A 24,036-nucleotide genomic window follows, 5' to 3' on the forward strand; every position below is an offset into this window, starting at 1 on the left:
TGGGTTTACTGAGGGCAAATCAAGTCTTTGCAGCCTCATTGACTTCTACAGTGAGATGACCAGCTCTTTGGACCTACATTTTGGTAAACCTTTTAACGTGGGCTGCTGTAATTCTGTGATAGTGAAGTTTGTGAGATACAGTTTGGATAGGTAAAGGAGAAGGTGGGTCATAAAATTGGCCACACTGCTGAGCTCATGGATCAATATCAAGGCTAGTAATAGTTAATGCCTTCATTAATGGCCTAGGTGACAGAGCAAATTTAACCCCATAAATTCACAATTACATCAAATTGGAAGGAACTATTGATACTCTGGTGGGTAGGACTGCTGTTGAGGGATCTTGACAAATTGGAACAAAGTGTTGAAAGAAACTACCTGGAAGGTCAATGAAAGCAGCTGCAAAGTTCTGCACCTGTGCTGAAAATACCCCATGCAGCTGAACAAGTTGGAGACTACTGTAGGAAAGAAGCTCAGAAGAAGATGGCCCGTGATGCTGGTGGACTAAAAGTTGAATGTGAGTCAGCAGTGCGCTCTTGTGGTGGGAGAGCAAGAGTACTTTACTGGGTTATATTTGCAAGAGTGCAGCCAGCACTACTGGCCATTGTGAGGCAAAAAATAGAGTACTGTGTCCAGTTTTGGGCTCCATGGTATTCAGCTGACACTGGCATATTGGAGTAAGTCTACCAAAGGGCCACCAAGATGGGTGGGGTCCTGGAGCATCTGATAACAGAAGAGGAAACTGAGGGAAGTAGCCTTAGGAAGAGTGAGTTACCTTGAAATACTGTTGCTCTTTTCTGATGCCTAATGAGAAGCTGCAGAAAAGATGAAGCCAGCCTCTTACAAGCACAGTGATAGGATGAGAGGCAATAGGCACAAGCTGCAGCAAGGGAAATTCCATTTAAAGATTAGAGGCCAGAAGTGTTCACAGCGAAGGTGGTCAAACTCTGAAAAAGAGGCCTAGGGAGACAGTGGAATCTCCGTATTTGGAGATTTTCAAAACACAAGAAGGTCCTAACCAACCTTATTGGAGTTAGCCCCTGAACATGTGTTGCAAGGCTGGGGGAGGAGACAATAGACTGGATGGTTTCCAGACACCCCTTTCAATCTAACTTTTTCTGTGGTTCAATCTCCTCTTTATCTTCCAGCGTTTCATTTTCTTCCTAAAGCATCTGACTTGTGCTCCCTAAAAGAACTGGCAAATATGTGCAGGACTTGTCTTTAATTCTACCACAAGTCCTGTTGGCATATGATGGCACTGTGAAGACTGGCTACTGGAGATGATAAAGGAACTGATGGTAGAAGGAAACACTCAAGAGAAGGGATGGGTGATTTGGAAGCAATTTGAGCAGGAAGAGGACAGAGCGAGGGGATCCAGGAAAGAAAGCAAAAAGAGAAAGCATAGCATTTTTTCCTGCACTATATATAACTCTTACCTTATTTCTTCTTTGTATTTTAAAGCCTTTAGACAAGCTACTCTTTCTTGCCTTCTCTCTTCTTTTTCTCTTCTTTTGTTCCTGTAAGTGGTGGTAGTTTGTGCTTCTAAATGTATAAAAATACTGGAGTTTGATACTGGTTTGAGAAATAAAAAGGTGGTGTGGGATAAAGGATGCTTATTTGGTAACTTAAATAAAAGCATTCAGAAGTACTTCTGTTTTGGTTTTGGAAAGGCAGAATTCAGTTTACTTCTTAGTATTTGTTTGAAACTAAGGGAAATGTACACCTTCAAAATTAAAACTTGAGAAGCTCAGCTTTGAAAAACTGGTAGATTTTGAAATTACCTTGATGCAGCTTTAACTGCATCAATTTATTGTTGGTTTATGGAAGTCATGCTTGGAGCCTTTCCAGCATAGAGTATTAGTCTAGCTTTGTTAAATAAAGTACTGTGTATTTGAATGTAAAACTTAATCTAATCTAATCTAATAATATCTAATTATTTCTTTACAGCCTGAAACTACGCTCTCTTCGAGTGAATGTCGGACAACTTCTAGCTACAATCATGCCTGATCTAGACTTGCAGCAAGTGAATTATGATATTGATGTAGTAGATGAAATTTTAGGACAAGTTGTAGAACAAATGCATGAAATCAGTAGCACTTAATATCTTAAGATTTTACGTGATCTTCCACTATAACCTTTGTGTAGGTTCAAAAATGTATATACTGCTTCTTCACTTTATATATTTGACATAGTTTGATCAGTAAGTGTATATACTCTATGCGTTTAGATGTTCCCAACAGATGCAATAGGTGGTTACCTTCACTTCCTCTTAAAGGAACATGGTCAATATTGACCAGCTCTGCTGTACTTAATTAAGGATTTTGCTTTTTAAATGTATTTGTAATTAAATCTGCAAATATTTTTATTATTAGGAATCTTAATACTTTTCTACAAAAGCTTTTTTGTTTACTTTTGATCATACTGAGCATTAATACTTGCAATTACTACTTCTTCTAAAATGTAAGTAGTGGAACATATTACAAATGCAAAAGCAGAACCTTCATTTCCTTCTCAGAGCAAAATTTAGTAGTGTTGTTGTATAAGACAGTATTGCTTCATTGCTGCAGCAATGTTTTATGTTGCATTATTGGGATAGAAATGTAACTAGTAGATGAAAATTTTGGCCATATGGGTAATATTTGTGGTTTACTACCAAAAGGAGAAAAATTCTTTAAGGTTTTAACTGATGATCTTTGACTCCCTTTTGGATTTTTTTGTGTCACTATATCTGTACATAGTTTTGCAGCATAAGCAACTCCGTAGGATATGGCTAGGATATTTCAGCCTTTTCTGTGATGGAAACGACATGCCTGTTTGTATCCTGCCCTGGCTACTTAGTTGTGTCCTACATCCAAGAACCTGTCCGTACTTGGGCGCAGTCAGAAGGATCTTCAGTTCTACCCTATAGTTCCCATCTGAACACAGCAGTGCTGGTTGACAGGTCCAGGTATGTACCAGTACAGAGTTTCAGTGGTCAGATTTCACATGTAGCTCTTGCCTACTTTTATTGAAGTCAAAGGCAGCTGGTGGAATGGGAAACAACCTGGTGGACCATTGGAGAGAACAAGCTGGGGTGGCCTATCCAAAGCTGGGGCAGGAGTCCTGGGTAACTTCTGCTCTGCATCAAGTGCTACTGCTTCAGACATGAAAGCTTTTTTTCAGGGAAGCCTGGTCCTGAATGGGATTGACACAGAGGTTCTGTGATGTATGCAAATGCTTGTATATATTATCTCAAAACCCAAACTGTTGCAGTATTAAACATGTAGTCTGCCTTGCAGTTTTTCGGGCTGAGGTCTCAGGGTACTGAGATTCATCTCAGAATGTACCATGATGACTACATATGGGTCACAATACTAAATCCTTGATTAATTAGCCGAGTGGAAGTACCTTGAAAACGAGGCATGTTTCCTCATCTGTGTTGTTAACAGTTACAGAGTGAGCTTAAAGGTGAAAATACTCAAATATAACTTGTTTATGTTATCTTAAAGTTTAGATGCCTTTTATTATAGACAAGATACGGGAGTCCTTCCTTCCCCTTCCTTTTTTTTTTTTCCCCTTCTCTTCCCCTAAATATTTTACAGTGATTTTTAAGCCACTAGTTCTGTGCTCTAATATTCATGCAAAAAATTCCTGGAAGAAATGGTACCAATAGAAATTGCTGTTACAACAGTGACAGTAGTCTCACCCAACTGCATGTTTTTCTTTTGAAGCTGTCAGTAATTAAAAGAAAGGTGGCAAAGATAGCACATACACCTTTTATTCTCTGGTGGTATTTGTCATCCAAACAGTGATCAGGAAAAATGGTTCTTGCTTTTAAAAAATTAAAAAAAAAAATAAAAAAATCATGAATTAGCGTTCAATAATATATGTTCATTCCTAGAAAGTGTATTTTTTTATAAAGCCAACATTTTTGGCTTTTGCACTGCTACTGTCCTGATTTAATTAGGTTATGTTCCTTTTAATTGTAGTTCAGTCAGTTTCTTCTGTGGACAGTATTTCAATTTTAAGATGCTGTCTCTTCTAATACTCCAATAAGGGTAATGCAATACTGTTGTACTTTATAACAGATAAATTGAATGTTTGATTTTTGAAGAGGTGGCTGTAATAAAACTGTTTGTATGACTTTTAAAAAGTTTATATTTTCCATTTATTGGTGTGTAGTTTTCCATTTCTTAATCATTATTTATTATGTTTCATCAGATTGTAGTTGAGTTTCTTACAGACAACTGATAAAATACAGCATATGTCTATTAAAAATGCAAATTTACACTGTACATTTACACTTTGAAGAACAGTGGACTAATGGAAATGCTTTTTATTTACTTGTTAAAATGTATTTTTTGTAAAAAATAAAAAACTATATAAAGCTGAGTTTGCAGGATCAAAACTTGTATGTGATCAAATGCAATGTTTTTGTTTATAAATAAATACTATGCAGGATGACTAATATTTGTCTTATTTCAAGTATTGGGTCTTAAGAGCAAGCTGGCTCAGTTGCACACACCAAGTCTGCCTTCAAACTAGGTGGGCATCTTAACTGAGCCCTAGCCAGCTGGAAAGGGGGTTGCACCTGGTATGGAAATGTTCTGGTTAAGGGAAGAGCACTGCTGTTATAATCCAGGGCATGTGTTACCTGCATTTCAAGGAAGTTCTGGTTCTAATATACAGGCATACTTCTGTGCTTTCTACTGTGCAAGTGGGATTTAAAATCCAGCACAAGGACTTGCGCTGTCCCGGTTTGACCAAGCCTGTTCATCTTGTGTGGAAAAAATCCCTTGAGTTGGAAGTCCTTTTTAAAAATTTAAAAAAATTAGAATCTGTATATTTATTTATTTATTTATATTTAGGCGTTCTGCTTTTTGACCTCTTGCGTTAGGCAGCGTAACAACAGGCGAGGTCTTCAGAGAACAAATTTTGGCTGCAACCACACAGCCAGTGGTTCCTTGGCCTGTTGGCAGGGGGAAGGTGGCAAGGAGCAGTGAAGCCAGAGGTGGTGACAGGGGAGAGGAAAACACAGATGCCAGTTTCTAAGGCTGTAATTTTTATATTAGTATTTTAAACGGCAAGGTTTGCATTTGAAAGAAAGGGGAAATTCATAGAGGCATAGAAGGGTAGGGGTTGGAAGGGACAGCTGGAGATTGAGTCCTACCCGAGCAGGACCCCCCAGGGCGGGTCACACAAGAGTGCATCCAGACTGGAGGTCTCCAAAGGCCAGAGGAGGCTCCACAACCTCTGAGCAGCCTCTTCCAGTGCTCCTCCAGTCACCTTCAGTACAGAAGCTTTTCCTCACCTTGAGGTGGAACTTCCTGTGTTCCGGTTTGTGCCCAGTGCCCCTCGTCCTGTCACCGGGCACCCTGAAAATAAAGACTGGCCCGCTCTTCTTGCTGCCCGCCCTTCAGATACTTGTAAGATCCCCTCTAAGGAGGGGATCCTAGCAGCCCCAGGTCTCTCTCAGCCTTTTTTGGGGGACTGGTTGCCTTTTTGACCAGCTCAAATGTAAAAACCCTCAAATGCAGCCACATCTTCTTATTTATTTTTTCTTTTTTTTTTTCTTTTTTTCTTTTTTTTTTTTTGGTGGGGGGGCGGGGATTTCCCACAACGAGCCCTGACTCCCATTTTCCCTTCCACAGCCGGGAAACCACCACGCTTCCCGCCGGGAGCCAAAGGCGGCTGGGAACCTGCCGCCCGCTCCCGCCGCCGCCGGGGGGCGCTGCAGCCCCGCCCCGCCCATCCCCGCCTCGCCTCGCCTCGCCTCGGCGGCGCGGGAGCGGGCAGCGCGCAGGCGCGGGGCGGGAAAGGCGCTGGGCGCGCGCTGGGTGGGCGCCAGTCCGCAGGTAGGGGCCGGGGCGGGGGGGGGGGTCCTGAGGCCGTTGGTGGCGGTTGGGGCTGGTGGCGGTTCCGCCCCCCCCCCCCCCCCCCGCCTCGCTCCGTGCTGCGGGGAAAGAGGAGCCGGGGGGCGGGGGGCGAGCTGCGGGCGGGAAGCCGGGGTGCGGAGTCGGCGGGGAGCGGGGGAGTTCGTCTCGGTGGTTGCAGGGACGTAGCCGGCCAGCGCGTTGCGGGGCGTGTGGCTCGGCCCCTCGAGGTGTCGTGGGTGGCAGGTCCCGTTTCTGAGGCCCTGGGGGCTCCGGGGAGCTGCCCTTGCTAGCGGTGCCGGCCGGGAGCGGCTGCCCCGCTGAGGGGCAGCCCCGGCCCTGCCCCCGGAGGGGCCTTCCTGCCTTTGTTTTGGCTTCTCGGCGCTTCGCTGCTGGTGCAGGGGTAGTTGTCACCCCGAGAGCTGGGATGGATGTGCGTAGTGCCTCTGGGGCGGCCCGGCGAGGGCTCACTCCCGGCAGGAGCTGGGCAAGGGCCGGGCCTGGGCAGCCGAGGAGATAAAGGGATGTTCCGGAGGCTGGCAGCGAAAAACTGCGTGTCTGCCCGCGGGATTTACTGTTTGTTGTAGCCTTGCCCTGCCCTTCTGTCACAGTTGATTCCACTGAGAGACATGGCATTATTACCTGTCTCACGCAGTGCCCAGGCAGTAGCTTGAAGCCATAACGAATCGTAGTGCTTAAACCATCCTTCCCTCAGTTTCTGCAGTTAAATTATTACAGGATCTGTCTGCAGTGCTTGTGAAATCTGTTCTGACTGACTTAAGAAACAATGCTTTATTCAGTACTCTGTTTTCTTTAGCAGATATGAAGGTCATCACTTGTGAAATAGCATGGCATAATAAGGAGCCTGTTTACAGCTTAGATTTCCAACATGGAGCTGATGGGAAGATCAATCGGCTGGCATCAGCAGGTGTGGACACAGCTGTTCGTGTAAGTTTCAAACCTGTTTGTTTGGAGTTTTTAGCATGTGCATAGCATGAAATACCTTGTTATCTAGTGCATGAGATCATTGGCCAGTACATCAGGTGGTGGATGATTTAGGGAAAAAGGATGAGATTATACAGCCATATACAGAATGACTGTTCCCCTTGCGTACTGTCCCTTGAGTGCTGCTGCTGAGTGTTACACGGTTATTTTTAGAAAATTACCTGCAGTGACAGCTGGATGATATTCCTGAGTAGTAACTGCTAATGTAGTGCACAGTCTTGTGGATTTATGAGAAACAACTGGTTTTAATTTCTTTATCTTAATCAATGTTGAATATTGCCTGTCATGAATCATTCAGCAGCATGAGATCTGTCTACAGCCCTTTTCACTCGGCTTCGCATGCAGCTCACATAAGTAATTTTGTGTTGGTGTTAGCAAACTTTGTTAATCAATCATTCATCCTTTTGAGGATCACTTACGGAAATGTTGAACAGTACAAGCCCCAAAAGATGTGGCTGTAAGATTCACCCTTGCAAAATCAGACTATTATTTACTGTCTCCCTGATCCTTAATGCATGTGAGGATGCTTATCACTCCCTTTCCTCAACAGGATGGGGAGAAAATACAATGGAAAAACTCAAGGTCTTGTTACTGTCATGGGCAAAACAAACTCAACTTAGGGAAGTTAATTTCTTGTCAAATAACAACACAGGAGGATAGTGAGAAGTAAGAACAACACTAAAATACCTTTGCTCTGCCCCTGCTTTCTTTCCAGCCTCAACTTCACTCAAATTCTCTACCTCCTTTCCCTAAAGCAGCACAGGAGGACATAGAAGTGGGGCTGTGGTCAGTTCAGCACACATTGTCTCTGCCATTCCTCACACTATTCCCCTGTTCTAGCGTGGGGTCCCTCGCTCAGGAGACAGACTTTCACTCCAGCATGTGTCCTTCCTGCAGGCTGCAGTTTCTTCACAGACTGCTCCAGCATGGGTCTTTTCCATGGTACAGAACTTCAGGAATGCAGTGCTCCGGTGTGAGTTCTGCATGGGTTACAGTTCCTACCAGAAAACCTGCTCCTGCATGGGCTCATTTTCACAGGTGTCAGCTCTTTCCAGGAGCCTGTTGCAGTGTGGGCTTTCCAAAGGCTGCAATTTTCCTTAGGGCCCATCGACCTGCTTCAGTGTGGGGTTCTTCACAGGCTGCAGTGAGGATATCTTCTCCACAGTGGTCCTCCATGTGCTGCAGGGGGTCAACCTGTGTCACCGTGATCTTCTCCAGGGCCTGCAGGGGAATCTTGGCTCCCACAGCACCTCCTCCCCTACTCTTCACTGACCTTGGTGTCTGCAGGACTGTTTCTCACATTTTTCTTACTCTTCTTTCACAGCTGCTGGGCAGTGGTTTTTATACTTTCTTAACTGTATTACCACAGACATGCCAGTGACAGGACAGTCTTGGAGCTGGCTGGAATTGGGTTTGTCCAACATAGGATCAGCTCTTCATGTCTTCCCTCCAAAGCCACACCTGAAGACTTCAACCTGCCCCAGCTACCAAAACCTTGCCACATAAACTTAGTACACAGCTGTAGCTCATAGAGTGAAAATTTGTGGTGCCACTGGCAGCTTTAGCTGTGAAGGTTTCAGATAATAAGTTCAGTATGACTGCCCAGGTAGTAAATGGTGGATTACGGAGGTGTTACGTATATTACATTTTGTTCCTGAAAACTAATGCTTTTGTGTCTAGATATGGAAAGTGGAAAAAGGACCAGATGGAAAAGCAATTGTGGAATTCTTGTCCAACCTCACCCGCCATACTAAAGCAGTAAATGTTGTGCGCTTCTCTCCAGGTGGTGAGATCCTAGCATCTGGAGGAGATGGTGAGTAATAATGCATAATGGAGTTACTGAAAAGAAGGTGTATCTGTGCAACTGGTGAGTGGAGTGGGGGAAAAAAATCCCAACCCAGTACAGGAACTTGTTCATACACCTCTGACACTTGCAGCTGTAGACTCTTATATGCCCTCTGATTATAGTTAGCTAATGCATGTCATGCAGTTCTTAGGTAGCCTCTCATTGGTTATGTGTCTGGGCTCTGTTTTGCAGATAAAAAGTAATTACTATCCCCGTTTCCCTGATGGGAAAATTGAATGGATTACCTAGTGTCACGCTGGGAAACTGTGGCAGAATTTGTAAATTTAAGCTTGTCTGTCCAGGACCACGTGGATTCTTCAGTCACAGTAAAGAGAGACTTAGATATGCGTGTACTTTCTGAGACAGAGCCCAATGTTACCTTAGTGGGAGATTTTCCAAAAGCCCAAAATGCAGAACCACAGCCAGCTCTAATCAGAAGCACATTGAAGGCTCAGCACTGTGCTCTTATCTTACACCTGGAAATAAATAATAACTTAAAAATATATTGACTAAAATCAGTAGCTCCTACTGGAACCTGAAGCAGTCTAGCGCCTGCTCTTCCCCACCACAAAATAGGAACTACTTTCCCTGTGTCTTATGTCAGATAATTGTAATGTTGAACTAAATGTAATGAATTAACAAAACACTGGGAAAGAAAGAAAGAAGCTTCCTATTATTTTTTTCTACAGATGCTGTTATTTTATTGTGGAAGCTGAATGATAGCAAAGAATCAGAACCATTAGTTTTTCAGGATGAAGATGAAGATCAGCTTAACAAGGAGAACTGGACAGTTGTTAGGACTTTAAGGTAACTAAATAATTAACTTAATATTCAGTGGTTTTGATTTCCCAGTGGCTTTTATAATTTGCTGCAGTCTTCTGTTCAATGTGTGTTGAACTTCAATGCTCTCTAAAATGTGCTTGTTCTTATATTAATCCTTTTGTTGTCTTTTAACATTTTTTTGGTACAGTTTCAACCTACATTTTCTGTTCAGGCAGAAGATTTGGCATTTATGTGACATAACTGACATGTTCTGAAGTTGGTTCCTGAGATACGCAGTCACTTAAAGCCTAGCACAAAGATATATAAAATAAATGTGAAGTTTTCTTTATTAGCCTAATAGTAGAAATGTATCCATATATTAAATGGTTCACGCACTTCTGCCAGATAACAGCTGTGAGGCTCGACCATATTTTAAAGCTAGTTTGTTTTAGTGGTTGAGATGCATAATTTGTTTCAAGTGTACAGTGGTTAATGAAGTACACACACTGTGCCTACTGATACCTAGTATTATGTGATAATGACTAAGGCATCAAACCAATGCTCACAGTTGGACTGCAACAGTGTTCTGTTCTTCCTCTCAACTTAAGACTGAAAGAAATCAGTGGTTCTGCACTCTGAAAAGCATTTTGGATGTGCAGTATGTTTAACTGCCTTGCTTTCTGTGTGGTATCTGTTAAAAGTTTTGGTCTCTATTGCTCTATACTGATAAAATAATTAAGATTAGCACTTTGCTATCCATAACTGATACATTCCTTGCAACTGCTGACATTTATGTGAGAACAGTTTCAAAAGTGCTAGTAGGATTGCTTGGAAGACCAGGAAGATCCTTTAGGAAAATGAGAGTTAACCTCTTAAAACAAGGAAACAAACCAACCCAATTGCCTTCCCCTAAATTTGGTGTTGCAAATATTTGTTATCAGATGTACCACACTGTATGATAACTCTTCAAATTACAAGCAATATGAATTGTTTTTGATGGAGCCCTTTTAGGAGGTTCTGCATATCTTGCAATGTTTCTTCACCTTTATCTAAATCAGCCTTAACTTTCTGTTTCATGTGGTTCTGCTGACTATGCGTTTTTGCTTGCTGCTTTTATGAAACCTAAAAACATGCAGGAAAGTTTTCTTGAGTAATGACGCTACTTTGGTGTAGTGTTTTATTTTCTATTTGTACAAGTACTAGAAACTTTCATATGCAGTACTTTAGGTACACATTCCTAAATTACTTCAAATTCAGTGTTTTCGTTGTCTATGAAAAAAATCTGTTAAAAGGAAGGCTTATTTTGAGTAGGAGTAGGGTGCGTTACTTTGAAATGTTCTACTGCCTTCTAAATATGGAAATTTTTTTTAAATCTGAAAGTCATTTCACTTCAATGGTACTTTATTTGCCTCTGATTGTTTTTGAACCTAAAAATGTACAAAATTAATTTTTACATGTAGCTGTTATTTTTAGATTAGTAATTGGTTTCTTCTCTTCTGACTTATAGAGGCCACTTAGAAGATGTCTATGATATTTGTTGGACCTCAGATGGAAATTTCATGGCATCTTGTTCTGTAGATAACACAGCTATCATGTGGGATGTCAATAAAGGTAAATTCAATGTTTATCACTTACAGCTCCAGTCTTGATGAAAGTGTCTTACGACATTTACCAAAAGAGTTGAAAGCATCTCTTTTTTGTGAGAGAACAGCCCACTTAAGAGCTAGACTTCTGGGACTACGAGGCAGATAGACCAGCATATAAAGATACCCTCAGGCCAGCATAATGTACACATAAGTAATCTCTTTTCCTTGGAGTATTCAGGAAGTAAATTTCACTCAATTTCCACCCTGCCCCAGCCTCCGAAACTCTTATACAAGCAGCTTGTGTATTACTCCACACCTCAAAAAACAAACCAGACTTGACTGGTATGAGGTAACTAGCTACCTGTGTAAAATGGAAAGTGAGTATAGGATGCAGGCTCTGTTTTGCAATAAGTGAGTTTTTTTGGGGGGGCTCCATTCAGCAAAACTCTTCTGTTCATGCTCATCTCACTGCAGTGGGTTGCTTGTCTTCTCCGAGAAAGGCCCATCTCTAGAAGTTCTAATAGTAACCAGCTAGGTTAGGTTGCTTTACAGTGGCTTAATGTTTTCTTACTAGCAGTGTAGTTGTTACTTTCACTTTTAATGTGAAGATCCTTAACTTTCTCTAAAGTTACACTTTTATCTCACATTTTTAATATTTTGTGTCTAATAAAAATAAAGTAGAATGCACATTAATTTTTCAGTGCATGCAGTCATGAAAATTAGTGTTCTGCTGATGATGACATTTTTTGTCATCTTGATTTGGGTGCTTAATGTCTCTCCCATTTGAACTGTCACATGTTCCTTTCTAAAAATCTTCACCATAAATATGTGAATGTTCAGTGAAGAGTTTTTGTGCTCAGAGCATAAGTATGCATAGTACCATTGTGACCAAAGGTCTCTTGCATCTCGGACTGCTTGTAACAACTTTAAAGGGACACACCTGTTAGACTTAATGCTAAAAAAAAAGCTGGAGAACCTCTTAAGATGATACATTACTTCTGTGTAATGTCTTCCATTCTCACTGTTTTGGTTTTTTTTAGCATGCAGTTAATACTGTGGAAGGCATTTTGTGTCTTCTATGCAGAAACACGATTAGTAAGTTGGAAATAAGAAACTGTTACTGGAAAACATAGGCTTTATGATACAGTATTTTTTTGCAACAAAGCACCATTATACTAATACAAGGACGACCTCTGTCCCTAGTACTCAAAACAAAGCATTTAATGATATTGTCTGTAAACTTACCTCATGGTCAGGGACCTGGTGTCTTTGAGAAATCTTCAGGACAGAGTAAGCTGTGCAAGAACATGAGTTAGCACTTCTGTAGATGTGTTTCTGAAAGCTGCTCATGTGTAAATGTCAGTCAGTATGTGTATAGTTTATATTTTTTACTAGTTGCTCAGCAGAGTAGGTGAGTTTATACTGTCCTGTATAGGAGGAGCCTGGCTATCTAGCCCCAGCTAAAAGTTAGGGTTTAGTACTGGAATTTCTGGCTCAGTATTCAGCCAAATTCAGTTAGCTGTTTAACAGCTAGTCTTGCCTGAAAATGTTTTTCTAAATTGCAACAGTTTAGAAATACTTCTAGTTTTCAAATACATTCATCTTGTGTGTTTAATGCCTAAGCCAAGCTGCTTATCCGAGTTATTTTGTAGGGAGCAAGCCTTAAATTGTCATGTCACAATTTACAGTTCTTTTGAAGACTGTAGAAATAGAGCAACTATTTCCAATATTCTTGTCAGATGAGATTTAAGTTAACAGTTTGTGTGTTTAAAAATTATTTTGAAACATTTTGTCTGGTTTTATTTCTGAAATGAAGATATGCTTTAAAACACTTCTGAATTTAGAATCTGGAAACTTTTTAATTTCAGGACAGAAGGTTTCAATATTAAACGAACACAAGAGTTATGTCCAAGGAATAACCTGGGATCCTCTAGGCCAGTACATTGCAACTCTGAGTTGTGATAGGTGAGCTGTTCCAAGTTTTTTGCCTTAGTGTTCTTTCTTACTTGAGGATTAATTTAAAGCAAGTGTGTGGGATGAATATGAGTTTTCTTTTAATTTTTTTCAGATTCTTCTTTAAGAAGGTTGATGTGAAATAAAAATGATACTTTAGTTAATCTTTTGCTTGTAGTAAATGATTCCTGAATTTGAGCATCCTCTCTGAGCAGCAATACATAAACTTGAGTAGAAATTTTTTCTTCAGGAAATATTTTTTCGTGGTATTGGTTGTTAGAGATAGTACATCTTAAGAGAGTGCTGCATTCTCTGGTTGTTAATGAGCTAGTAAGTTCATCCTTGTCATCCTGTAGACAGATATAAACAGTTATAAGAAATAATTAAAAATGTTTTTCCACTGGTATGTTTCTTCTCCCCTCTTGCTCCCTCCATCAACAGCAGCTTTCTAAGTGATGTCATTGGGAAAGCTAAACACACACTTAATAAACTTGGTTCTTGTCAGACCTTCGAGTTGAGCTTAAACTGTTTGGGGCATGTGTGCTGGTCTGAAGGGTTCACAGCTGGCTAATAAATGCATATCATCTGGCACCTGCTGCAAAGAAAATTGCTGTAATAGCGGAAAAGTATTTTTGATTTACAGTGGACTCAGAAAAATGGTAGATTCATGACAACTAGGTCATTATGAGCCTCTGCTTTCTGATAATCAGTTATGTGAGATTTGTGTGCCTTTATTAAAATGAACAGCAATGAAACACAAATAATAGAATGATGCTGAAGTGGTTTTTTTTTTAGTGAAGTCGCAAGCAAGGGCATGAACTAATCTGAAGAGAAGTCTCCCACCCCCTCAGGTTTCTACCACTTTTCTGCAAGGGTGAATAGAATTGCTGGATAACAGGAACAAGGCCAGTTGCCAGGACTAGGCACTCGCCTGCCTGGTGTGGGGAGACCTGTTCCCCTTTGGCAGATTAGCGAGTGTTTATGATATTCAGAGGCAGTAGTTGCACAACTGTTTCAAGCTGTCTGCCACAGCCTCACCTATTATCTTTTCCTAGCTCTGTCCAGGACTCCGTGGAGCTGTTTCAGCACGTTATATCAGCAGAAAGCTGTCTGTTTTTTGTGTAATCTTGTTTTTCTGCTAGCCTAACAAACCAACATAACTTAGTGGAGGTCAGAGATGGCAGAAAAGAGAGGATGGGGGGATGAGCAGTTGGGTTTGCTTAGGCTACGTTTTGTTTTAGTGAGATGAAATCAAGGGAATTCCAGCATTCTGTACAGAGAATGTACATACTCCTGCTTTCATTTAGACCAGAGGAAACTGAAGCACAGAGATGTAGCTAAATGACTTCCAGGTGAGTTCCCATTACGTGGAAACATACTGGCTGCTACACCATGGGTAGGAATGGCATGGCTGTTCACTGTCCTCTAATTCCCTCATTCCTCCAGAAAAGCATATACTTCATGAACATCGAGTCAAATAATTTTCAGAGATTAATTGGTTTTTTTAGCCATCAGAATATGTCCACCTGCTTGTGTCTCATGAGCAGAGTTATAACTGATGTGTGATTGTCATTTATATTTGGCAGTCCTGACTGAGAAGTGAGGGGCTGTAGAGTTGTGTGAAACTTGGGGTGAACGGAAGTTGTAGCTAACTCTGCTCTCCACCATGTAGGGTCCTGCGGGTGTACAATACACAAACCAAGCGTGTAGCATTCAATGTTACCAAGATGCCATCTGGATCGGGAGCTGAAGGAGAGGTACAGTGTCCTGCTACTAATGGTACTGGAGAATGTGCTGGGTACTATTTATATTAATTGTTCTATTCTGTGAAACCAAAGGAGCAAATATTTTCTATTTGGGTAATCCATATATCAGGTATTTTTGTCTCTATCTCACCTTTCCATTGTGTAGGGACCACTTCAGGTTTCCTCAAAAATTGCAGAAATTACTCAGAAAGAACACTCGCAAGTACATCTAATTAAAATAGTAACATGGTGTCTTTGGTTGTGAATGTTAAAAATAATGTGGAAAAAATAGTATGCATAGTGAATTCTTAATAGGAAGAACTTCAAATATGTCTGAATTTTTCAAAAAGGTGGTCTGATTTTTAGGGAAATATGAACTAGTGAAAATTTATTGAATTCAGTCTAACTGTAAGAGGGAAAACAAAGAGCCTTCATCTCCCAAACAATTCTAAGTGATGGTAAAATAACACCTCCAACCTGGCTATAACCTTTTCAATTCCTTATGTTCCTTTCCTTTTTTTGTGAATACATTTCTAACAGTTTTATAGAGAGTAAAGAACAGGCCTGAGAAAGGGTGTTTTGCCATTACAGAAGTTTTCTTTAAACCTCTAGTACTAGAGTTAAAATTAAATGCCTTAGGAACAGGCTCTTTTGCTGACTGTTAAGTAATGTTCTTATCCCAGTTATTAAAATTTTTTGATTACTGGTCTAATGCGACTGCTCTTGGAGTGTTTTGATTAGTACCTGAAGAAGGATCAAGGACTAGTTTTCTTAGCTGTGGAGAATTTATAGCACAGCAGAAAGTACGTTTGAAGGAGCCATGGCTTTTAAAACACTTATCTTTTATTATAAAAGCTCTATTGGATTGGATTGTACAACTGGATGGTTTTTCTCACCTGAGTTCCAGCTGATGCTTTCATGGCACTTTACACAATCATACCTTCAATGTTACAGGCCAGGAGCTATCGGATGTTTCATGATGACAGCATGAAGTCATTTTTCCGCAGGCTCAGTTTTACTCCTGATGGCTCCTATTTACTCACTCCAGGTATGTGAGAACACATACTATAATGTATCTATTATGCTCTAGCTTGAATGGTGCATCAAGATTGCTTTTGAACTGCTATGGGGATTCTTAGTTATCCTAATTATGCCTTTCTTCATTCTTCCTATCAAGGAAAATGGAGACTCCACAATACTCTTCCGTTAGCAGTCCAGAATGTTCATTTTCCTCCTGTAGTAAAAATAACATGGCATTTTTCTGGACTAAAATGTGTGCATTGCAACAATACAGCTTTCTTAAAATGCAAGTGAAGAACAATGAAGGGCTTCATTTGACTGGTCTCTTTTTGTCTGTATCCATTCTTAAGAACATTCTGCAGTAACAGTAAAAATAACATGGCAAAGAGGGGATTAATTTGCCCATACAAGCATTGGTTTTATAGACATCTGGCAACATCAAAAAGAAGGTTTGAGGGGGAAGTATATAAGCGAAACAAAAACAGCACTAAGAAAATATTTGGGTTGCCTTTTTAAGTTGTGTTCAGGTTGCACCGCTCTTGCCCAACTGACAAGCCTAATTCCTGAGAAGCAGAATGTTTATGGACATAAAGTGTGTACTCAGTACCTTCTTGAGTTGATGAGTAATGTTTTAACCTTTATTTTTGCAGCTGGCTGTGTTGAATCAGGAGAAAATGTAACAAACACCACATATGTTTTCTCCAGAAACAATCTTAAAAGGTAGATTTAATAAGATGAAAATATCTTTTTATTTAAAAGAAAAGTTAAATGCTGTTTTCTGAAGTACTGATTCTTTATAAAAGGCCTATGGGTCACCTGCCATGTCCTGGAAAGGCAACTCTTGCTGTTCGCTGCTGCCCAGTCTACTTTGAGTTGAGAAGAGCCTTTAATAAAGGTACTGTAAATCCTTCAGGGAGTGTGATTTTACAGCTAATATGTGAAAAGGCCAATGTGGTTGTTTAGTATTTTATGCTCTAGCATTCTAACATTCCATTAAGATAGTGTTGTACCACATCTTAGAAGCTGTTTCCTGATTCTAAGACCCTGAATTCACCTTAAGGACCTTGCAAGTAGCTTTTGATGTAGTGGATAAATGTTCTACTTGGGCTCTTAGGCTACAGAAACACTGTTTAATATTTTTCTTTAACTTTTAACTATTTTGTGTGAGCAAAAGTAATTAACTTGATTTAGCAATAAAGGAGCAACACAGTGAAGTATTTTCTGTTAGTCTCAACTACCCACGTCACAGGAACTCCAGAGAGTTGGTGTAGTTTGCAGCAACCATTGCTGTTTATTCAAGGAAGCCAGACCTGAAACAGTGCTGGTGTTACTGACCAGAACAGGATTTCTGAGGTGGGGATAGAATTGTATGAAGTTGCATTGAGAACTTACCTGGAGATCGAAATCTAGCCTTATTGTGAGCCTAGTGGGTGCAGGAGTGTTCTCCTGTACAACTTTCCTTATATTTTAATGAGACCAGTCTTACTCTGGTGAAAAGGCACAGCTTTGCTCCTTTCTTTAGAGGGTCAATTTGTAGTATTCCTTACAAGATATAGCGATTACCTGCTGTGTGTCTGGATTTTCATCATAATCTTTAGATTCATTGTAATGATGTGTTGCAAAGGAAGGAGATGAGTGTCTGCTATTAATCTTTGTCTCCTCTGAAGAAGGTGTTCAGTTTCTGCAACATGCACCCAAAAGAGTGAAAGCCTATGGTAGTCTATAGTAGAAATAGTAGAAGTTGTATGAAGTTGTATTAAGGTACCTATAGTAGAACATCTATAGATGCGAGTACCTTATATTATGTTGCTGGCCTGTCTGTTATAGTGCATAGCTTCCATGATCATTGTGGAACTGAACAAGAACTGTACATGCTGGAAATTTCTGAAAGCAGTTAGCACTCAGCTTCCAGTGGAAACTAGAATAAACTGGCTTTACAACGAACTAATGTTTCAATGAAAAGACAGCAGAATGCAAGATAACATAGAGCTAAAGCCATTGTTTTGATTGAGTCATGCAGAATATGTTGTGTTATAAATGTATTGTGACCTTGATTTTCACTATATTCTAAGGTGTGTTTGTTTGGACTTCCATACTAAAGTACATATAAATATTCTGAAAATTTTCAGCTGGAAAAAATATTACAAACTCAGAACAAAATAATAGCAATCCAAATGGACAAAACTTCTGCTAATTTCTGTCTTAAACTGAGACAATAGAGGGCACACTTGAGGCAACAAAATTGCTAGTGCTTGATATTAAACTTTACATTGTACAGAAGCGCTGTTTTCTCAGCCGTTATCTTGATACTGATTAATAGTGAAATCTTTGTTTATATTCATGACTAAGCTAGTGCAGTTACTACCTTGCAAGCAATACAAGAGAGAATTCTCAGTGTGTTAATTTCTTTACACTCTAGATGACAACAATCAGAAATCAGCTCCTGCTCTTTTTAATCTCCCCTATCGATTGGTGTTTGCTGTTGCTTCAGAAGATTCTGTGCTTTTTTATGATACTGAACAGTCTTTCCCCTTTGGTTATGTTTCTAACATACATTATCACACCCTGAGTGACATCTCATGGTAGGTAATTGTTATATTGTTAAGATTTGTTGTGATGTAAATATCCTTTTTACATGTTGAAGTTCTGCATGTCTTCTGTCTTGCTGTATTTTTTTCTTTTGTTTATGGCACACACGTGGTCACTGTCATGGCAGTGTCTGAACAGCAAGCTGCTTCTGGTTTTGCCCTGTAAACTGGAGAATTATGGTTCCTTTATTGGTTGGGAAATAAGGTGCAAGCAGCCTGAGGTGAAGCAAATGGAAGTTCTTATGGTTCTTATGAAAGCTACTGTACTGAGTGCCAATGAAAAGTACTCATTGTTCAGGTAGCGTAACTAATAATAATGAAGTTATTCAGAGGCTTTGGAAATAAATCATCTATCTCTCTACATTCAGATGTCGTTATCCTGGCTAAATTCTGGTGTATCAGCAGAATTCTCCTTAGTTGTTCTTCATGTATCGGACAAAGTCATTTATGTGACTTGATGTGGGGAGTCAGAACTGAGCTGAAAACTGAACCCCAGTCTTGAAATCAGGATACACCCTTTTGCTTTAGAAGGCGTCTTCTCTTATGCCTTTATAGCTGGTATGCTTAAGCTTAGGACCACATGGAGACTTCTTTTTCAGAAATGACACCCTAAAAACCATTGTGTGTCAGGAGGAGGGAAGTGAAAGAGAGTAGGAATTCAAGTGTTTTTAATCAGTGATAGACATTACTTGGTGAAATGAGCACAGAGGGCCCATTCAGGGGAGCACCACAGCGATTCTGAGCATTGCCTCTACTTAGCACAGCCAAAGAGATTGAACTGTTCTGCTGGTCTGAATGAGGAGAGTTCAGCAGTACTTCAGGAATTGTGGCTGAAAATTTGTGTACTTGCAATTGGACCATACTTTGTGCCAGCTCAAATGCATGCAGGTGCTGGCAGCAGCATATTGCTGGTGATTACAGCCAACACCAGAGAGATTAAATGAGATGCAAAGGTCAGAATTTAAGATCTTTTGTTAATTTGAAATGATTTGTTTTCATTTGACTGCAGTTTTATTTGGGTGTATACACATACTTGGGAAAGGGAGGAAGAAAAGATAAGTACAGCTTGTGTTATAAATGGGGAGTGAGGAATGAATAAAAGCTCTGAGCTTTCCTTTTAATGGAAAAAAATGTATATCACAAATAGGTCCAGTGATGGAGCCTTTCTTGCTATTTCTTCCACGGATGGATACTGTTCGTTTGTTACCTTTGAGAAGGATGAACTGGGAATACCACTGAAAGAGAAGCCACAGATGAACGTTTGGACTTCTGGTGCAACAGAGAAAAAAGTTAAAAAGAACCAGTCACACAAAGTAATTTCCCCAGGCTCCAGGCTGACAGAAGAGACTCCTCCCAGGAAGGCCACTGATGCCAGTACCCCTACCCTCCAACCTAGGACACCCACAGCTACTGGTAAGGACTTGCCTTCCACACCTGTTGGCATAAAAAATGTTCCAGTCTCATCCTCAGATGAGAGGAAAATCAGCCAGTCAGCCAGCCAGAGCACTAAAGCAAACCTGCCCAGGAGGATTTCTCTCAACACTTTACAAACATGGAGCAAGACACCAAGGTGAGATTTATATTGCTGTTTCCAGTCATAAATATGAAGGCCAAGACAAGCTGTGCCTGTGCTACATTTAAAGGGTTGGGGTTTAGATGTAAATTCCAAGCCCTGTGTCTTGGTGGTAGCTGTCTTGTCATGGAACTTTTCGTTCCAGTAGTACTACAACTGAAAGGTCAAAACATCTCTTGAATCCTAAATGTACAGCTTTTATATTTCTGTCTGAAATGTGATGCAATAGCAAAGTTAACTTGACCATTACACCTTGTCCATATGGCAGCAACAGTTGTCTGTCCTCAGGTCCCATTTTCCGTGTAAAGATGATACCTGAAGCCTTCAGCTGACAAGAGCTATTTGAAGACTTTTTGGGGGGAGGGGGTGGTTGACAGCTGGCTAAACATGAGCCAGCAGTGTGCCCAGGTAGCCAAGAAGGCCAGCGACACCTGGCCTGCATCAGGAATAGCATGGCCACCAGGAGTAGGGAAATGATTGACCCCCTGTACTCAGCACTGGTGAGGCCACACCTTGAGTACTGTGTTCAGTTTTGGGTCCCTCACTATCAGAAGGACATTGAGGTACTGAAGTGTGTCCAGAGAAGAGCAGCCAAGCTGGTGAAGGGTCTAGAGAAAAAGTCCTATGAGGACAGGCTAAGGGAACTGGGATTACTTAGTCTGGAGAAGAGGAGGCTAAGAGGAGATCTCATTGCCCTCTACAACTTCCTGAAAGGAGGTTGTAGTGAGGCGAGTGTTGGCCTCTTCTTGCAAGTGAATAAAGATAGAACGAGAGGAAGTAGCCTGAAGTTGTGCCAGGGGAGGCTTAGACTAGATACTAGGAAGAGTTTCTTTACTGAAAGAGTAGTTGGGCCCTGGAGCATGCTGCCTAGGAAGTTGGTTGAGTAGCCATCCCTGGAGATATTAAAAAATAGTGTAGACATGGGTGTGGTGATTTTTTCTAGGTTGATGGTTGGACTCAGTGATCTTAGAGGTGTTTTCCAACTTTGATGATTCTGTGATTTTAAGTAAAGAGTGTTGAGTCTAGACTAGCCTTCAATGTGCAGTGTCATGGGTGTGGGATTTGGTGCATTGGCTGAAGTTGTTTCCTAAGGTAAAGATCTAGGCTTTTAGAAATTCTCTGTGTATTGATTGTCAAACAGCCTGCAACATAAGATCCTGAGCTGATGTGCAACAGTAAGGCAACGGCCATGCAAGTTAAATCTTCTCAGAAAACAAGGTTTTTTTACAATTAAAGGAAGTGTAACTTCTCATAGGACTATTTTAATTAGTAGGTGGTTAGACAGGATGTTGTGAATGAGAAAGCAGGATAGTGGATTTCTTCACAGAATCACTAAATCACAGAATATTAGGGGTTGGAAGGGACCTCCGAAGATCATTGAGTCCAGCCCCCCTGCCAGAGCAAAGAAGAATCCTGGAGATTATGGTTTTTTATGCACAAATGTTAATCTGTACTGGAACTAACAAATTGTTAGGTTGTAGGTAGTTGAAAATGACTTTTGCCTGGAGAGTGAGGTGACTGATGGAGCTAATTAATCTTTTTATTTTTGAGAGAGAGAGAAATTATATTTAATTACATTAACTGGATTATGCCATGAATGTTAACTTGTAGTAGCATGCATGTTCCTGATTCTAAGACTTTTTTTTTGTGTGTGTTTCAGTCTTCTACTTTTGTGCTTAGTTCTAAGTGCCATCCAGAAGAGATTTAGCAGAAGAAAATGGATTTACAGTAATTGTTAGTAGACCTCAGTGGGCAGAAAAATTCCTTAGAGTTCTGTGGTTCTCAAGGGGTTAAGATGGACAAGGTTAGGGAATAGTAAACTCTTGCAGTGGAACTGGAAGCCTTATCAGGTGCCAAGAAACAAGTTGAAATTCATGTCGTTGCAACCAAACTTAATTTTAAAATACTTGACCAAGATACTGTGCTCTGAAGGTGAATTATGCCACATGTAACATATGCAAAAATACTTTCTAGTGGAAAAAAATCACTGGTGTTATTTAAAGTACTTCTAAGAAAAGCTCTATTCAACAAATAACAAGAAAAAAATGCATAATAATATATATCTAAACTACATCTAAATTTAACTGATTCTATCTGAAGTAAATCTTTATTAAATAAAGTGTTTGTCTGAATGATGGCTTTAAAGCACTTGGACTGTTTCTGCTCTTTTAAAGGAGAATAAACTTGATTCCAGTGAAGCCAGGTACACCAGCCTCTACATATACAGATACAGTTCCTATACCTCCTTCCTCAGAAGAGGAACATGGTAAGCTTTTGTGGCTATTAATGTCCAGCTAAATCTTTTGCCAATCAGTTCTTTCCGTTATAGACTTCTGTTATAATATTGCAGTAGTATAACACAAGCACAGTCAAGCACAAACCTAAACCTAGTTGCAGATTCTAAAGCTGCTTCATTGTATGTTTGAAAGGTGCTTTTGACAACATGAAATGTGTTCTCACTGCAGTTGCTCTTGGGCAGCTGCTTATGTGACAGGACGTCATGGCACTTTTTACAGTGGTGCATTAGCTGGCACTGAAGCCAAGTAGAGTAAATTCATTTGGATGTAATGCCCTCCAGGTTCGTTTTTGGTGGGTTTTTTGAGTGCTGAATTGTCTGTGAATTCAGCAAACCAATTTACTTCCTTAATCTAGATTTGCTTAGTTCAAATTATTTTCCTGTCTGCCTGTTTCAGAGGGGCCATTACCATCTGATGACAGTCATCAAAATCCCCCAGCACCTAAACGTCCTAGAACTGAGGAAACGTCTCTTTCTACATCTGCAGAAGATCAAATCAGCTGCAATTCAAACAAATAAAGGCTAAGCTTTTAGTAGACTCTTCACAGTCCAAAGGTGATGCAGGCATATCTGAGACTGCATTTCTTTTTGCAAATGTTAAAGCTTCAATTCCTCATGAAGGTACTACATGCATCTTGGACACAGTTCTGTGGAGAAGCTGGCAGTAGAAGACAGGTTTCAGAAATGTGGCTTTGCAGAAGAGGAAATAATTGGCAAGTGACTTCTAAGTGCATTTCTACTTCTTGAAGACAGCTTTCTTCAAGAAGGGCCACAGCTTAAGGAAACCAGGGAAATCTGGGTATTAAAAAGCCATAGAGTAACCTAAGAGTCTCTGTCGAAGTCCCTAAGTTGACATTTAAAAAGTATTATGTCTTTCAACAACCTGTCTGCAAAATAATAGATTTTCTAAGGACTCAATCATAATGATTTAATGAGGTTTAAGAAATAAAAGGAAAAAGAAAAAAAGAAGCAGTTTTATTTAAGCATCTTGGGTTTTATCGTTAGCAATGTGCAAAGGAATTTGTGCTTTCCAGTACATGTGGAAAGAAGCTGATGTTCACATGCTACGAATGCAGCAGCACACAGTATGATGGGTATGATTAAAACAGAAATTGGAACTTGTAATTCAAGGAACAAGAAAACAAAAAGAAGCAGCCCTCTGAAGACCTTCTGTAAGAACTAAACAGCAGAAGAAAGTTTTTAATTGTTCAGTTTCTGTATTTTTTAAAAAATGCAGACATGAGATTTTCCTGAGGCAGCAGGATTTGAGCATATGCATTAGAAGTTTCACCCTTTTCATTTTTCAAAATCTTAATTCCTTTAGCCAATAAAATATAATATCAATCCTGTGTATATTAAACTTCTAAAAGTTTGTTTCTTTTTAGCGTTCAATACTTGCTATATAATTTGTTTGACAGATTGAAAACAGTGAGATCACAATATTTGAAAATCACCACACCAGATTTTATATGGTGTGCAGCCTTTGCCTTCAGAAGCACAATATTCAACCACAGTATTCTGACCTAGTCCACTTAATTTTCTTTCAAATCAAGTACTTGTTTTTAAAAAGTAAGTTAATTCTTAAAATGTAAGTAGTCATTCTAGCTGATAATAGCATGTAGAATTTTTAAACATAATATTTTCATAAGATTTAACCTATTCGTCACTTGAAATTCCACAACACTCAGAAGGGGAAACCTGCTACTCAAATTAAAGCACTTTGAATTTCATTCTTCCCTGGATTTGGTTGGTTTTGAGGTGTGTAATTAACTTAGTATTTGTTTTCAGTCAGTTTCCAAGAAATGGGGCTAAT

General features: G+C 40.1%; 2 protein-coding genes across 2 annotated transcripts in view; both read left to right on the forward strand.

Moving 5' to 3' along the window:
- Positions 1–4,440, forward strand: part of MORC3 (MORC family CW-type zinc finger 3) — a 31,906-nt gene extending 27,466 nt beyond the window's left edge. Inside the window, exon 17 of the mRNA XM_051627441.1 lies at positions 1,945–4,440. Coding sequence (XP_051483401.1) covers positions 1,945–2,098 — 154 coding nt within the window. The 3' untranslated portion in view covers positions 2,099–4,440. The remainder of the gene's footprint in view (positions 1–1,944) is intronic.
- Positions 4,441–5,785: 1,345 nt separating this feature from the next.
- CHAF1B (chromatin assembly factor 1 subunit B) lies at positions 5,786–23,572 on the forward strand. Its single transcript, XM_051644118.1, has 14 exons — positions 5,786–5,831; positions 6,667–6,797; positions 8,535–8,667; positions 9,390–9,507; positions 10,970–11,073; positions 12,917–13,013; positions 14,674–14,758; positions 15,701–15,794; positions 16,417–16,486; positions 16,570–16,661; positions 18,186–18,348; positions 19,502–19,924; positions 22,102–22,193; positions 22,621–23,572. Exons 2-14 carry the CDS (start codon positions 6,672–6,674, stop codon positions 22,740–22,742), a joined length of 1,719 nt encoding a protein of 572 aa, XP_051500078.1. The 5' UTR covers positions 5,786–5,831; positions 6,667–6,671; the 3' UTR covers positions 22,743–23,572.
- Positions 23,573–24,036: the final 464 nt, after the last annotated feature.

The sequence above is a fragment of the Apus apus genome, chromosome 1 (genome assembly GCF_020740795.1).
Source record: "Apus apus isolate bApuApu2 chromosome 1, bApuApu2.pri.cur, whole genome shotgun sequence".
Classification (NCBI taxonomy): Eukaryota; Metazoa; Chordata; class Aves; order Apodiformes; family Apodidae; genus Apus; species Apus apus.

Excerpts from the sequence above, each read along its gene's own strand:
- CHAF1B (XM_051644118.1), top strand. The coding sequence starts at position 6,672 with ATGAAGGTCATCACTTGTGAAATAGCATGGCATAATAAGGAGCCTGTT. Across the intron at positions 16,487-16,569 it reads TCCAGAAACAATCTTAAAAG|GCCTATGGGTCACCTGCCAT; the intron begins GTAGATTTAATA and ends TCTTTATAAAAG. Across the intron at positions 22,194-22,620 it reads TTCCTCAGAAGAGGAACATG|AGGGGCCATTACCATCTGAT; the intron begins GTAAGCTTTTGT and ends TGCCTGTTTCAG.